Below are 14,774 nucleotides of genomic sequence, written 5' to 3'. Positions count from 1 at the left end.
GTGTGTATTATTTTGCCATTTAATCACACACAGTCGTGTGTAGTGTGTCGTAAATAAACACAACAAAGAAATTCATACCAAACCATACTTCGGGATAGATTTGATAGTCGACAAAAAGAAAAACAGAAGAACATTTATATTTATTTTTGTGTGTTTTATTGTGATTGGTGTTTAAATGCAGTGTTCATTGGTTGCATTCGAACGAAGCAATTGTGTTGTAATTTTTTTTATTTTAGACTGAATTTATTGAAACACGCAAATAACATGAGGCAAACTGTAAAGAAACACATAAATTAGAGTGTGTGGAAAGAAGCAAAACACGAGTGATCTTTGTTCGGTGATGAACAAAGCACGAAATCATAAATACTACAAACGACCGACAAGCGACTGTACACCAAAATATGCATCATAAGTTCTAGTGATTTGTTTTTTTTTCTATTTTTCCTTTTTGAAAACCAAAAAAGCAAATTGACGCATCGCATTGCAGCAGCAACAGCAACAACAACAAAAATAAGAACATCGTAAAAAAAAGGGTTTCCGTTTTTTGATCTTCGATCCACACAAATTAAATTGTTGAACCAAAAGAAGAAATTTTTTCTATGCATTTTAATGTCGAAAATTTCGCACATTACGTCAGTAGGATAATCGAAATAATTGAAAAGAATCAAACGAGCTACCGATTTCAAAAAATTGAGAGCGAAATCAATCTTTTTCCAAATAAATTACAAACAAACCAACAATGACGTTTTGGTTTGCTCCGTTCACGGATTTAGTTAAAAAGAAAGTATGCAGATATTTATTACATCGATATCTCGGATCATTTATCCACGAGAAAATCAGCTTGGACCAGTTAAATGTGGATTTTTACAATGGTAAAGGAACCATATCGAACATTGTATTGGATCCTGAGGTATGTAACCGAAATTCAACTTCAATGGAGTTGAAGAATTTTTGTTTCTGTTATAAAAACGTGTTGAGGTTGAGCATAAGATACAGTGTGCTTATCCAATCGTCGTCTATTCCGTTCCGTATCGTTCGGTGTGGGGAAAATATATTCGCAAGCAAATATATTCAAAGTTTTAACAAGTTGGTTCAATGACAAGCCACACAAATCGGTAGGCAAAGCAATCGTCAAACTATTATGAGCAAGAGTCAAAGGCATTCATTTTTTTTAAATTTAATACGCAAAAAGACATTTCATCGCAAATATAAATACATGGGACAGTTGAAATAACAACAGACAAGATTTTCGAGAAAAAAAACATCAATTGCGTTCTCTGTGATTGTATGTATTCAAATAATCAAATCATTTTGGCTCTCGTGCTGTGTATACTAATTTTTCTCTATATTTTCGATTTTATTTATCGTTTAAAATGCTAAACATCTCATTTGGATCAACGACCATAATGGTTCGTTCATCTGACGAAACAAAATGAAAACTATTTGACGAAGAGGGAAAAAAAGAGCACCATTTTTTTTTTGTTTGGCCTACGTTAGTCAGATGTATGTTCGTCAACATTATTTTTTTATTGTCGTTTTAACAAACGCGTTTACGTTTGTTTCACACATAAAAATCGTAGTATTCTGTTAAATGCGTATTTAAGCACATGACCGTGATAGTACAGTCTGAACGGAGTATCCGATGTTTTCATATTCTTCCGTGTACCATATACAATGGCGTGCATGTATGTGTGTATTTGACATTGTATGTCGCATACATATAAACGGCAACATATGTATTTGTTTATGTTTTGCCATATGTTTTATTTTGGATTTTGTATTACTTCTACTTCTTCTGCGATTTCTTTGTGTTATTCTCAGCACGAATGTAACGAACGATGAATGGGAGATTTGAAATGTTGAAATATGCATGCACGAAAAAAATAAATGTACGGGACTAAATGCAAAAAGTAAAAATTAAAAAAAAAAAATTATATTACCCAAAGACGTAAATATATATTGTAATGCAATCATACGTTCTGTAAATGACGCCGCCGTTCATTTTTTTACAAAAAAAAACTGAATTAAAACAAATGAGAACACAAACTTTGCTTCTATGAAGGAATATTGCGACGATTTTGCCGATGTACTGTATTTTAATCCTGTCTAAAAATACACGTTTTACATACAAAAGAGTCTCTTCCTTTATTTGGAAGAGCAATGAATAAAAAAAACAACGAATAGGAAAATGATATAATTTCATTGTATTCAAGTCTCACAATATTTTATAACACACACGGGTCGCGTAATTATCGTAAGAATTAATTGTATTTTATTTTTTTTTTTGGTATTTTGTTTGTCTCTGACACACAGGCGCTCAATGATTTATGTGAAAATCAGGGATGGGATATCGAAGTGATTGCTGGTCATATTGGTAGAATTGATGTGAATATACCATGGAATGCCTTAATGTCGGAGGATAGTTTTGTCGAAATAACGGATTTATACTTTGAAATTCGGCCAAAATGTCGACCAAAAGACGGCGCCTCAATGATCGAATCGATGTGGTCATCGATGAGCAGCTCGATGCAATTAGCTAAAGATTGCTTAGAACACGAAAGCGGACCAAATCCACCAAATCAACCGATGGAAGGTTTGGAACGTTTCGCACAAATCATTGACAATGGTAAATATAAATTTCGTCCATTTTTATTATTCCACATATACGTTTATTTCCAATTGCAAATGCAATAATTGATTTGTTTTGTGCTTCATTTTCAGTTCTAAATAGGATAAAAGTACGTTTAATTGATACGGAAATTCGTTTAGAATATTTTACAAGTGAAAAAGAGCGTGGCATAACGGTGGTATGCAAAATCAAAAGGTGAATAAATTATCATCACACTTAAAATGCGATGTGTTTCGTTTTACTTGTCCCGCACCTTTAATACTAATCATAAAAATACTTATTTCATTTAGTTTTGAATATAAAAATGAAGCCGGCGGTGATCCACCAGATAAGCCAGCCAATGCACCCGATGTCGATAGTGGTGGTTCAAAATCATATTCGATACCCGTTTATTCGACCCATCAATTAGTGATAGAAAATATTGCATTTTATATGGAAGAATTTCGAATTTCGAACGGAAAAAAGGGCGATATGATGAAACGTCAACATATCGAAACGTCACCAGTTGCCGAACAATATTATAGCACCATGTCAGAACTTCCAGATATAACACATAATCAGATGCCGATAAATGATGAAGTCAGCAGTTGTAGTGATGATGATAATGATAATGCTAGTGATATATCGGATATAAGTCGAACGGAGGCCTTACAGATTGCCAGCTTTAGCGGAAAAACGGATATTAAAATCACCGTTAAACAAACGCCATCGGTACAGGGTCCGAAAGTACAATTGGAACTACAATTGGGTGCTGTGAATATATTTTTAACGCCAAGACAATTGCATGCATTGATTAAATTAGCCGATATATACTTGAACGATAGTACAAACCAAAAAATGACCGTACCGAATTTAAGCAGTGATCATCATCCATATCATCATCATCATCCGGATAATGATCATGCATCCGAGTATAAGGCATTCAATGCAATGAGTGGAAATTTAGGTTTGAATCAATGCTGGTCATCGGATCCAGTATCAGCAGGTACATGAACATTTCATTTATCATTTCTGAACAAACAGACAAACAAACAATCATACTCTTGAGTTAAAAAAATAATAACAAATCCATGTGTCTCTTTATTATCCCGTCATTTCGATTGAATCAGGTGAAAATCAACACCAAAATCAAAACAACACACCGTTGGACATTGACACGATTCGCGAAACAAATTCAATGTCAAATTCGATCACGAGTTTTGCCAGTGGTTACACCCAAACAACTATTCGAAATCGACGTAGAGGCGTCATCGAAATCGATCCAAATGCAGAAATCCTACGAACAAATATTCGTGTCGCATCATGTGCAATTTTATTATTGCAAGAGGTAAATAAATTAAGCGAAAATAACGCTGAAATTGTCGTTTAATTTGCACCAGAGATAAAACTGATTAATCAATCAATTCGAGATAATGGAATTTGCAAATGTTTCATGAAAATAAAGAAGAAAGGAAACCAAAACAACAACAACAACAATAACATAACCCATAAGCGAATAGTGCAACGTTGGTTTTTTTGGAAATGAAGATAAAAGGAAATTAGAAAAACAATCTACATTTGAAACCTAATAACTATTTATATATTTTATTGATACGGTACATAACACACGAAAATCACTTTCAATCACGACACATAACACCAATGATTTTGTGTTGATAGTCGCTAAATTCTTTTGCGTTTCTTCAAGTTTTATGCCTAATTTCACTGCTTTATTTGTGCTTACTGTTGTTGTTGTTGTTGTTGTTGGTGGTGGTTTTGCATTGCTGCTATCGTCGTAATCAAAATCACTGTTGATTATACGCCAGACACAAACACATACAACTTACCTTTTTTCTAATGATGAACAATCAATTTATACGACGAAACGTTGTTTGTAAATTGTTGATTGTAAATGAGTAATTTTTGATTAAAAATTCGATACACAAAATTGACTTTGATTGAAACATTGCAATTTAATATAAAACAACTGCGAAGAAAAAAAAAAAACGAAATTATATGAATCATAAGACAGTTCCGACAGTTGAAAAGTATTGCAAAGTAACAAAATATATTGAACAATTTTTTACTTATTATAATTCAAATTTTGAGCAATGAAACGCAATTTAAATGCAATGACACTGGTCTTGTGTTGTTTTGTTCTCTTTTTTTTTATCGTAAAATAATGAAAACAAAAAAGATAATGTCGTATGGCATTCACTTGGAGTCAATGTATATTTGAATGTATATTGAAATTTATGTTTGTTGATTTTTTTCGGTTAATTTTCAGGATATTTTGGTGGAGAGTCCGCCGAATGAACACAGTCCATTGAATGAAAATAGTGTTAGAAAATTGCAGCAAATATCTGAAACATTTTTTGATACAATTGAAGATGTAAATATGAATTCGGCAAAGGACTTGAAATCAATCATGTCGGTGTTGGACTTCAGTTGCAAGCGTAATCATATTAGGTAAATGTTTGAAAAGATTCATCTATAAAATGCTATCATACGCAACATTTTTCTAATCCCATACCATTCAAATAATCGAAATCAGGTTAGTTTTGACTCCAATCCTAATTGAGGGTGAAGAACAACGAAATAATAGTGGTATTTTATTGAGGCTGTCAATATCGATTCCACGGGCCGATTTGAGAGAAATTATGAAAGATGCATCGGTTCCGATTTTGGAATTCCATCGAGATTCGGTAAATAGACTAGTCTCACTAGGACGATTTAGTTTCGTTGCATTTCATTTAATACTTTTTTTTACTTGTTTCGTTGTATAGTCCGGTGGAACAATGGCAAAACGGCCAGAGATTAATATTTTACTAAAACAAACAACAAATGTGCTGGGAAACTCATGTGGTCTTTCCTATGAGGCACCAAAAACTGAAATAAGGTAAGAATGCAAGAAAGTATGTTATGTAGACATGTTTCAACTAATTTTTTCTTTTCATTTAAATATTCTTCAGTTTTATGCTAGCACCATGCTCTAGTGAGTTTGATATATCAATTATTGATCGATTGAGTCCGGTATTCAATGGCAGCCCATTTTCAACAAACAACGATCATTTCATGAAAGAAACGACTATTCATCAAGAAGTTCAGATGAGTCAATTTTCACTGACACTTGAATCCCCTTCCATAGATATTCGATTAAGGTACATTGAACAGATCAACCGCTTTTTTCTCGGAAATATAATGCTGGATGCAATGAAATAAATAACAAATATTTTACATTTCGACAGGTTTCCGTGCACAGATCTTCGACCAATTCACACACCAGATAGAGTGCCATGGTGGAAACGTAACGTTTTACGTGATTCACTGTATATAAAATTTGGTCAAGCTAAATTAACTTACCATTTGAATAAATACGAAATTGTAGCCAATAAAATTGACATTTATTATTCGGTAAGTGTAGGACTATGGAAAAGGACTCATTCTTTATTTAACTGAAAATTAATCGAATATATTTTGTAGGAAAATGATGACGAGCAAAAGATCCATATCGGAAACATTATCACATATGAGCAACCGACAAAACATACATCGGAAAGCCCAAGGTAAATTTTAATATATATTTCCTGATACAATTAACTATTTTGAACTGCTTACTAACTGGCACTATTAATATAGTATTACTACAGCAGTATCGTTTTCTAAACTATGTTTATATGAAAGCATGTTTTTCGTTCTTTAAAAAAAAAAAATCATTTCTAAAAAAATACTCAATGCAAATATTCGACGATAATTATTAATGTATGTTTTCGTTTAGAATTGTCATTGAAATACCAACATTGGAGACAATAGCAAGAAATTTACAAAAACAACAGCCAAGCGATGACAGCAGTGATGGTGGTCATCATTCTGAATTCAGTTTCAATATGTCGAATTCAAACGAACCAACGCCATTTAGTGCGAAACATGTGTGGCGAGAGAGTGATACACCACATGCAAAAACTGACGACGCCAACCGATCACAAAATCTGGCCGACGATGAAAAACTTTTAATACCGGGTGATATAACTGAAATGAATGATTTCTGTGACGATAGTGAAGCTACATCAAAATTAAAGATAATTGTGTCTTTACCAGTTGTTAGTCTTCAATTGAGGTATGAAAAAATCTCTTTTACTCGTTCTCTCTCTCTCTGTCTCTCCTCCCAATTAAACAAATGGATTTTCATTTTGAATTTGTTTGCCATTTCAGATCGAAGCACATGTATGAAGTGATCTACAATCGTATAATTTCAAATATTCTACTATGGGTGCCAAGTGCACCCAACAATAATACAACGAAACAAACACAAGTCAATGTTGGTGCAAATAATCCATTGCTCAATATAAATATGGCGGAATCGATTTCCATACCATTTTCAATGGCCAAAAGTAATATCATTTTTGGTAAGTTTTGATTTTCTTCATCTCTATATGAATCCAATTCGTCATAATTTCGATATTCATTTTCGTTTTGCATAGATTCAAGTTCGGCTACTAATTCCGATTCCGATACAGATTCGGAGAACATTTTCTATTCAGCATACAACGAAAGCAAACGTGCTCAACAAAAACCACAACTTGCTTCGGTCACACAAAGTAGTGCTTGTTCTTTTCGCTTGAATATCGGTCAAGGTTTACTCACCGCATATTCTCCAGTTCGGGTATGTATACTGAAACAATTCGAATAGTGAACTGGTTATTTCATTGTTTTTCATTTTTTTTTTTCTGTGTGTGTGTGTTTGTTAAAGGATTCGGCGAATCGTGTGATTCCTGGGCAACAGGGTGAATTTGTAATTAAATTGGAAAATGGATCATTGTTTTCAGTCAGCAGTTTTCGTGGAGATGAAAATTTAAATTATATGTGCGTACAAGCGTCAGCCGTTGAAATGTATCATATCGGCTTAGTTCCAGTGCCATCATCAAATCCACCACTTCGGCTATACGGATGCGTATTACCAAGCCATGTTCAAAGTACGATCTATCCAACACCGTCAAATTTAACGGTTGATCAAGCCGTCGGTAAAAAAGCATCCAATCGAGAAATGATCTCGATTGCTGTTCAGGTGAAATCAGTGCCAGAAAGAAAAGTTAAGGTAAGAACAAAACAATCAAATAAATCAACGAAATAGTGGCATTTCAACTCTCTTTCTCTCTGATACAAAACTATTTTAGAGAATAAAAGTATCGGCCGGTTTGCAATTGGCAACATTGCGATACAATAGCGCGCTTCCTGAGCATATGTGGCTACGTCAAATTATGGATATGTTTAATGTTGAGGTAAGTGTGTCCGAATCATAAATTCTGGAAATCCATTTAATGGAATATCGTTTATATTCCAACAGGACTATCCCATACAAGGTTATACACCACTCACAAATATTATGGAAATGCATTTACACTTATGGGATTGTTCGGTTGATTATCGGCCACGATTCTATGATTATCGTGCTGTCTTGGCTATCAACACATTTATGATGAGTACAACATTGTCATCGACCAACAATGGATGTACCGTTCGGTTTGTTGCTGAAGATGGAACATTAAGTCTTGCACCACAAACCCAACCGGGCGAATTTAAATTTAAAAATGAAAACAAAATCACATCGTTGCCTTCATCTGAATTGGTTTGTGTATTCGAGTTTGCATTGCTGGAAATATCATTGCGTGAAAGTGATAAAGTGACCGAATTTGCACCGAAATACGATGCACGAGCATCAATGAATGGCACACATTTGCGTGTATGCGCCGACTCATGTAAGGCGTTGGGTAATTTAATTGCATATATTGCTGCGGAAGGTGACTTGTCCCAGACCAAAGAACAGGACGATGAAAATGTTGATTCGGTAAGTTAAATACACGGCCATCTTCAATACATTATATAAAACCTAAAGTGATGATTAATTATTATATTTTATCTTAAAAATCTCAGTTGGTTAGCTCATCAAAAGATCTAGATGAAGATTTGATCGCGGTAAATGCACAAAATATTCCTGAAGTTACAGAAGACCAACAACAAAGAGTTAATCAGTTAATGGAAGAAGCGATGCAAGATTGTGTTCGTGAGGCTCCATATCGTAAGTTATTCTATTTAATGCAGACATGCATTTGAAAAGTTTTGTGAAAACATTTTGGCTTTTTTTTTTTGAAGGTATTACTCCCGTCGGTGACAGTGTATTTGATGAAGATTCAGAGACATTTTACTTCCCAGATGAAACAAATCCAACGGATAAATCGAATTCAGCTGGTATTTCATCATCACGAAAGGGTTTACCAAATACCCAAAGCAATACATCGCTGAATAAAGATGACGAAGATACATTGAGCAATATAACGGATTGTTCAAGGCGTCGAACCACTGATTTACAAGACATTATTGACTTCGAAAATTCCGTAATGGGTTTGAATCCATTGGAAACGGAAGCTGTTGAAGCTTTACCGTTGGTTGACAGTGAATTGGGCACAATACCGAGTCCAGATTCAAAAAAGAAATCGTCCAAAAAACCAAGTCGCATCGAAGGTTCGGATACGGACGATGAATTTTGTTTTATTGGCGATGAAGAGCGTCCAAAATACGGTATCGATAATGTATTGCCAACCGATGAACCGATACGAATTGTTGACAATCATTTTAGCATCCCATTGGATAAGCATGATATGTTAAAAGCACCACAAGCTTTTCCACAAGCCGTTACACGTTACACAATTTGTGATCTATCGATATCGATGCATTTGTATGGCGGAAATGATTTTGCAACCACAAACAGTGACAAAGAAAAGGAATATGAAAAAGCATCTAATGAAAAGGCTGGCATGTCGGATGCTTATAAAAAAGGTGTTGCATTCTCGAAAATTTCATCGACCGTAACACTTCCAAGCAAAGTAAAAAGTAACACACCCCGATCTCAACGACCGTGGAAAGAACGTGGTGGTTTAAATCGAAATTTCGAAGTTTGCGTTGAAATTCATTCGAATAAAAGTCGATTTTCGCATGAAACATATCCGGCGCATTCACGTGAAGCATCGCGTCAAGTGTTGGTATTATCCGATTTTGAAGTATGGGATCGTTTGTCATCGTCATCATTCAATAAAATGTTTTACACCGGCCGAAATGAACGATCGAAGAAGAGTGATCAGGCAACGATGTATATAAAATGCATTTTTATTCGTCCCGAACCAACGTTACCATCACAAGAGGCCAATTTATTTATATCGTTTATGCCAAAAGTGAATATAAATATTGATCAAGATACGATGCTATTTATTGCCGATTTCTTTGCACAATTGAATGGAAGCGAAGACGAACCGAAACCAACAAAACCACCATCCACACCGACACATCAACCGCCGGTTATGATCGTTGACATGCCCGATCTGAAAGAATTACAAGCACGTAAAATGGTCGATAAGAACTTAATGTTACTCATCGACGATGATGAAGAAAATGGAAAGGAAAAACCACCAAACGAAACAGCATCGAATGTCACCGACAACAATCCCGTTTATTTCAGGTAAACATTAAATTTAAATCCATTTCTTTTGATTATTTTATATCTAATGTTTATCTCTCTTTATTTTTTCTCTCTATGTGTAGGAGCGTCACATTCAGTCCAGAAGTTGAATTAACAATAAATTATTGTGGCAAACGAGTTCAATTCACACATGGCCCCATTATGGGATTGATCATGGGTTTAAGTCACTTGAATTGTTCACGCATTCGACTCAAAAAAATCCATTATCGCCGCGGTTTACTGGGAATTGACAAAGTTCTATGCTATTTGATAAAAGAATGGTTGAATCACATACAAAATTCCCAATTGCCCTCTTTATTACAAGGCATCGGCCCAATGAATAGCATTGTCATATTCTGTAAGTATTTTTCGTTTGTTTATTAACCAACAAGTATCGTACCGTTTATATTTACTCAATATCGTTTTATCTCTTCTCAAAATACAGTTCAAGGTGTTATCGATCTATTCCTTTTGCCATATAAACAATATCAGCGTGACGGTAGAATTGTACGTGGCATACAATTGGGTGCTCAAAGTTTTACATCCCGTACAGCGTTGGCGGCCCTAGAATTGACAACGAGATTGATTTATTTATTACAAGTAAGTGTCAAACGTTTGAATCATTGTTGATTTTTTAATTTCGGTTCAATTAATAAGAATACGTTTTGTTTGTTTAATTTAGATAACAGCGGAAACGGCGTATGACATGGTGTCACCAATGGGTCCATCGGTGCGAATTTCAAAGCGTCGTCATCGTGGAAAACGTAAAATACATCGACCACAAGATATTCGAGAAGGTGTCACTAATGCATATCACATAGTTAAAGATGTAAGTCGAAATTCTGATGAATACTTGCAATGCAAATTTTTGTTTCAATTGAATCAATGCTAATGGTTTTTTTTTTTTTTCAGGGTGTTGGCAATACGGCTCAAAATATTGTTGAAATGGCAACCATTGAACATGATCAAAAGGGTGTTACCGGTGCTGTTGGTGCGGTTATTCGTCAAATACCGCCATCAATTGTAATGCCAATTGTGTTGGCAACACAAGCAACAGCTAATGTATTAGGCGGCGTACGCAATCAGCTGGTACCTGATGCTCAAATAGAAGCCAAGGAGAAATGGAAAGAGGATGACGATTAGTCACACACTTTCTACTTATCAAAAAAACAAATCTGAATTTAAACACATTCGCGAAGAGAAAACAAAATAGTCTGTACACAATTTTCTCTCCAAAAAAAAAAATAATTTCCGTTGTACACTAAGCGAAAATTTGTACAATTATCTTGGTTCTGGAGTGGACAACCCGTGTTTTTCCCATTTTTATTATTATTATTATTATTATTTTTTCTTTTGTTAATTGTATGTATTAGTGTTAGCAACGAATAGCAAAATGATTTTTAAATGGAAATATTTTCGATAAAATTGCAAATCGATACACATGCATATATATGAAATACATTGATGGATTACAATGATGGTAAACAAAATGGACATTTCTATCCAGAATTTATTACCGGGCATGCAATCTATGGATTTTGATTTATGTTTTTTTTTATTATTTACAAAGAACGTTCAATGAATACTCAACTCTTTATTTGTATCAAACAAACGAACGACAACAACATAAATACAATTCAATTTTTATAATGCCAATAAAGAACATTTTTACAAAGAAGCAAATATTAAAATATCAATGACCGTTTTTTTTATTCGAAATTGTTCAATTCAATGGTGATACCGTACAAATAGCCATTTTCAGTGTTTTGTTGTAATTTGGCTCACGTAAAGCCGGCGTAGGCGTTCGTCTACCAGAGAAAGTCACAAACTAAAATGCGAATTCAGTACTCGATCGTCCGTCCATCGATTCGCGCACATTATACGTGGTGAAATTTAAAGTAGTCGTTCAAATAAACCATAGAAAGGAGATTGAGTGAACGAAACAGCGTGCCGTTATGGATAAACTATTATTATTCGTATTTTTTACATTAATCTGCACAGCATCGACTATATTCTTAGGAGGTAATAGTGTTTGTTGCTCTTTTTATTGATTATCTCGCTAAATATTCAATTATTTACATCCAGCTGTTTGTCTCTGTTCAAAACGTATATTAAAACTAGTTTAATTAATTTGCGACAGTAAGGAAAGTAGCGACCCAAGTGTCAAATTGATTGTTGACTAGTTTTTTTTTAAATGTTCCATTTGTGAATAGTGTGCTAAGAAAATAGCCGCAAACCAGTCGTTAGAATAAATTAATTGCGCATCAATTTGCATTAACTTCATTAAAATGCAAAAGCCATATTCCATTCATTATTCTGTTTTTTTTTTGTCGTTGGGCGCATATTGATAGTGCATAAAATTGTGTCGCAATGGATCAAAATCGTTATGATCGGAAATTGCACTATTTTTTATGCAGCCAATTCATAATTAAAAATAAAATGTCTTACATCCGTAAGATGAACTTTTCCGCACTGTGATCCACAATATGCATTTATTACGTACTACAGTAAAACCTGTCAATAACGGAATCCCACGGGGAATTTTTTTTTTTCCACTATTGACAAGAATTCCACTATTTCCAGGTTCCATTAATAACAGGTTTTCATGCCAATTCAGAAATGATTTTCCATTATTGAGGGAAAATGTGAAAAAAAGCAGAAATTCATATATTTTCATCATTATATAGCTAGCAAAATTTTTCAGGGGATGATTTTAGAAGAAAATCCTAGAAATCAAAAGAATTTTTCGCATGGGAAATTCTAGCAAAAAGGGTATTCCAATCGGAAAAAATTGACTTCCAAAATACAGTTCTAAAATCCCTAGCAAATCGAAGGAATTTCTCTCGCGTTCCAAAAACCCTAGCAAATCAAAAGAATTTTTCCCAATTTTTTTCCACTATTGGGGGTGAGCGTTTTTTGCCGTTTTCCGTTATTAACAGGTCATTTTGTATGGAGATCTCAATGGCGGAAATTTTTTTCCACTATTGACAAGAATTCCACTATTTCCAGGTTCCGTTATTGACAGGTTTTACTGTATAAGTTTTGCGATACAAATATCGTAATCATGTGAAAATTTGCAGATGTTATTTTTTTCACAAAAAGCTAACATTCTGAAAGTTTGAAAAAATTTCAATACAACTGAGTGGTACCTTCCATACAAAATTTTCGTTTTTGAGCAAAAAATCCAAAAATTTGTTCTGTAGCCCTATTATGCATTGAAATCTCTTCAAACTCTCAGAATGTTATTTTTAAGTGAAAATTTGAATTAGTTTTCTTGTTTGAAAGTTATCGTGTTAACAAATTTTTGCGTACAGGGTACAGCGTACAGGGTACGCACATACATTCGGACATCGAAAAAACGCTAGATTCGTGTTCCAATACTTTACCTTACACACAAGGTGTGTGCGGAAAAGTAAAATTCTGAAAAAGAATTATTTTTATTGCTGCACATTTTAATTGGACATTTTGCTGACAATACTCTTTGAACAAATTCAAAAATTGATAAAAATGCGACAAATCGAAAGATGCAAAATGCATAGAAAATACATCGAATTTGATTTGAAGGCTGTTGGACTCTTCTGTTTGGATTTGATTTCTATTGCAATAAAATTGATGTTTATTACGTATTCAAATGGGCACAACCTAATCAAATATGGTTTGAAATGATTAGGCGACATTCATTGATGTCCATATTCGATGTGATGTGACCAAATTGTAATTTATTTCGATAAAAGCGATAGCGTGAATTAATAATTATATGGTGAATCCAAACATGCACATGAATCCAGTCAGTATGGATAAACTGTGTCAATGACACAATATCATCAATAACATTTTTGGCGATGAAAATAAAAATTGCAGAAAAAAAAATCCGAAAAAATGTTGGCAAAAGCGTAATACTTTCTAAATATTATGAAATGCTTTCACTTGATTTTTTTAAAAAATGGAATCGAATTCAAAAAATGGAATGAAACAAAAATTCCAATGTGTTTCAGATGAAGGTAGTTTGATAAAGGCAGCCACATTGATAAAGAGTTTGAATCCTGCGTTGCCCATTTCGCGATTGCCACCAACTGAACCGTTTCCTGGTTCGATACTAGGACCGATTGTGAAAGGCGGTTGCCCTTTGTGCGATCAAAGTGTGTACAGTTACTGCTCATATAAGGTGATCCACGATGCATGCTGCTGCAATGCCGGTAATTTTGTAATGCGAAATGTTTGCTAAAAAAACTGTTTTTACACAATATTGTCACGTGTCTTTTGTCTTTCAATCTCCGTTATAGGAAATGTACCATTCCATTGTCCATCATCCGATTGTTCCTATTTGAATGCAAATTCTTGCGCGGAACATAATATCATCTATACATGCTGTTGTAATAATCCGTATCATTAACGTCGTTTCCGTTATTGCCAATTGCTGAGATTATATTTTTAATTTATTTCATTCATTTAGAATAAAGCTATTCGCGCGCCGCGACAGCTCGGCGATTTTGAAGACAATTTTTTTTATAACAATAATTGAGTGAATAAAATTATTGGCGACATTCTTTTCAAGTAATAAATAAATTGTTTTATTTACAATATGCGTCACTTAGTCAACTTTCACATTGATCGAATGAAAGGAAAAGACAAACCAGTCGACGAAATCTAGTACAA

The 14,774-nt window shown here is 34.1% G+C and overlaps 2 protein-coding genes across 3 annotated transcripts; both read left to right on the top strand.

Annotated features, from left to right (window-relative positions):
• Nucleotides 1–32: 32 nt before the first annotated feature.
• On the top strand, nucleotides 33–11,801 carry LOC116346854 (autophagy-related protein 2 homolog B). The gene is made up of 23 exons (XM_031777104.1): nucleotides 33–910; nucleotides 2,314–2,626; nucleotides 2,722–2,824; nucleotides 2,920–3,614; nucleotides 3,739–3,956; nucleotides 4,896–5,077; nucleotides 5,163–5,313; nucleotides 5,395–5,507; nucleotides 5,581–5,769; nucleotides 5,857–6,022; nucleotides 6,092–6,174; nucleotides 6,387–6,725; nucleotides 6,821–7,014; nucleotides 7,090–7,271; nucleotides 7,359–7,703; nucleotides 7,783–7,887; nucleotides 7,953–8,453; nucleotides 8,540–8,684; nucleotides 8,759–10,118; nucleotides 10,202–10,476; nucleotides 10,564–10,718; nucleotides 10,801–10,947; nucleotides 11,031–11,801. Exons 1-23 carry the CDS (start codon nucleotides 740–742, stop codon nucleotides 11,259–11,261), a joined length of 6,363 nt encoding a protein of 2,120 aa, XP_031632964.1. The 5' UTR covers nucleotides 33–739; the 3' UTR covers nucleotides 11,262–11,801.
• A 151-nt stretch (nucleotides 11,802–11,952) lies between these two features.
• LOC116347054 lies at nucleotides 11,953–14,674 on the top strand. Of its 2 annotated transcripts, none has more exons than XM_031777453.1 (3): nucleotides 11,953–12,140; nucleotides 14,114–14,322; nucleotides 14,402–14,674. In XM_031777453.1, the coding sequence occupies exons 1-3, from the start codon at nucleotides 12,074–12,076 to the stop codon at nucleotides 14,444–14,446; spliced, it is 321 nt and encodes a 106-aa protein (XP_031633313.1). In that variant the 5' UTR covers nucleotides 11,953–12,073; the 3' UTR covers nucleotides 14,447–14,674. The 2 variants fall into 2 exon arrangements, with proteins under 2 accessions (XP_031633313.1, XP_031633312.1); XM_031777452.1 differs by having other exon boundaries at nucleotides 11,954–12,140; nucleotides 14,114–14,314.
• The last annotated feature ends 100 nt before the right edge of the window (nucleotides 14,675–14,774 follow it).

This window comes from Contarinia nasturtii, unplaced genomic scaffold (genome assembly GCF_009176525.2).
Source record: "Contarinia nasturtii isolate CC-2019 unplaced genomic scaffold, AAFC_CNas_1.1 Cnas_scaffold_1699, whole genome shotgun sequence".
In the NCBI taxonomy this organism is placed as follows: Eukaryota; Metazoa; Arthropoda; class Insecta; order Diptera; family Cecidomyiidae; genus Contarinia; species Contarinia nasturtii.
The sequence above is the reverse complement of the archived record's forward strand: the minus strand, read 5'-3'. Positions and strand labels throughout refer to the sequence as shown.

What these genes read in the sequence shown, in the direction of transcription:
- LOC116347054 (XM_031777452.1), top strand. Translation starts at nt 12,074, where the DNA reads ATGGATAAACTATTATTATTCGTATTTTTTACATTAATCTGCACAGCA. An exon ending in ATCGACTATATTCTTAGGAG is followed by an intron (nt 12,141 to 14,113) that starts GTAATAGTGTTT and finishes AATGTGTTTCAG; the next exon opens with ATGAAGGTAGTTTGATAAAG. An exon ending in TGCATGCTGCTGCAATGCCG is followed by an intron (nt 14,315 to 14,401) that starts GTAATTTTGTAA and finishes TCTCCGTTATAG; the next exon opens with GAAATGTACCATTCCATTGT.
- LOC116346854 (XM_031777104.1), top strand. Translation starts at nt 740, where the DNA reads ATGACGTTTTGGTTTGCTCCGTTCACGGATTTAGTTAAAAAGAAAGTA. An exon ending in ATCGGATCCAGTATCAGCAG is followed by an intron (nt 3,615 to 3,738) that starts GTACATGAACAT and finishes CGATTGAATCAG; the next exon opens with GTGAAAATCAACACCAAAAT. An exon ending in AAATTGACATTTATTATTCG is followed by an intron (nt 6,023 to 6,091) that starts GTAAGTGTAGGA and finishes TATATTTTGTAG; the next exon opens with GAAAATGATGACGAGCAAAA.